The sequence below is a fragment of the Orycteropus afer genome, unplaced genomic scaffold (genome assembly GCF_000298275.1).
Source record: "Orycteropus afer afer isolate SDZICR_OR568_19922 unplaced genomic scaffold, OryAfe1.0 scaffold00694, whole genome shotgun sequence".
NCBI classification, from domain to species: Eukaryota; Metazoa; Chordata; class Mammalia; order Tubulidentata; family Orycteropodidae; genus Orycteropus; species Orycteropus afer.
The window spans coordinates 732,310-733,128 of record NW_006922281.1 but is presented as its reverse complement, the minus strand read 5'-3'; the positions used below and the strand labels follow the sequence as shown (position 1 = coordinate 733,128).

The window sequence follows — 819 nt, the reverse complement described above, 5'->3', positions numbered from 1 at the left end:
CTGGGGCTCAGGTCTTTCAGGATCTCCTCCAGGGAACAGATGGGGACAGAGGTCTGCTTCCCTGTGCGTGTTGGGGTGGTGACAGACACACACTGTGGGCACCATCAGGGTTAGAGATGGCATGGCTTATATCACAAAAGTTGGCAGTGATGAAAATCTGGCAAGGCCCTGGGTGAGTCAGAAAGTGCAGTGCAACTCCTTGAAGCTTCCCCCATAGCTGGAACTCACAGGGAATCGGGGAACCTCCCCACTGTGGGGAGATTCTGGATTATGAGGTTGAGTGCAGAGGGATGATTCCCTTAAAAAGGCTCTCCTCCAGTGTAGTTACATTCCCTGCACATCTAAGGCCTTTCTCCAGTGTGAACTCGCTGATGCTGAATGAGGTCTGATTTGCGGCTGAAAGATTTTCCACATTCATCACACTCATAAGGCCTTTCTCCTGTGTGGACTCTCCAGTGCTGAATGAGGCCAGAGCTTTGTCTAAAGGATTTCCCACATTCGTCACACTCATAAGGCCTTGCTCCCGTGTGGACTCTCCGGTGTTTAATGAGGTCAGATTTGCGACTGAAGGATTTCTCACATTCACTGCACTCATAAGGTCTTTCTCCAGTGTGAACTCTCCGGTGTTGATTGAGGCCAGAGCTTTGCCTGAAGGATTTCCCACATTCACTACATTCATAAGGCATTTCTCCAGTATGAATTCTCTTGTGCACAATAAGGTGAGAGCTTCTGCCAAATAACTTCCCACATTCGCTGCACTTGTAAGGCTTTTCTCCAGTGTGGACTCTCCTGTGGTGAATGAGGGTAGAGATGTGGCTG

General features: G+C 49.5%; 1 protein-coding gene across 1 annotated transcript in view; it reads right to left on the bottom strand.

Moving 5' to 3' along the window:
- Positions 1-341: 341 nt before the first annotated feature.
- LOC103211090 (zinc finger protein 154-like) overlaps positions 342-819 on the bottom strand; it is a 10,550-nt gene continuing 10,072 nt past the window's right edge. The window contains exon 6 of the mRNA XM_007957009.1: positions 342-819. This exon is cut by the window's right edge and continues 30 nt beyond it. Within this exon, the coding sequence (XP_007955200.1) occupies positions 342-819 (478 nt within the window).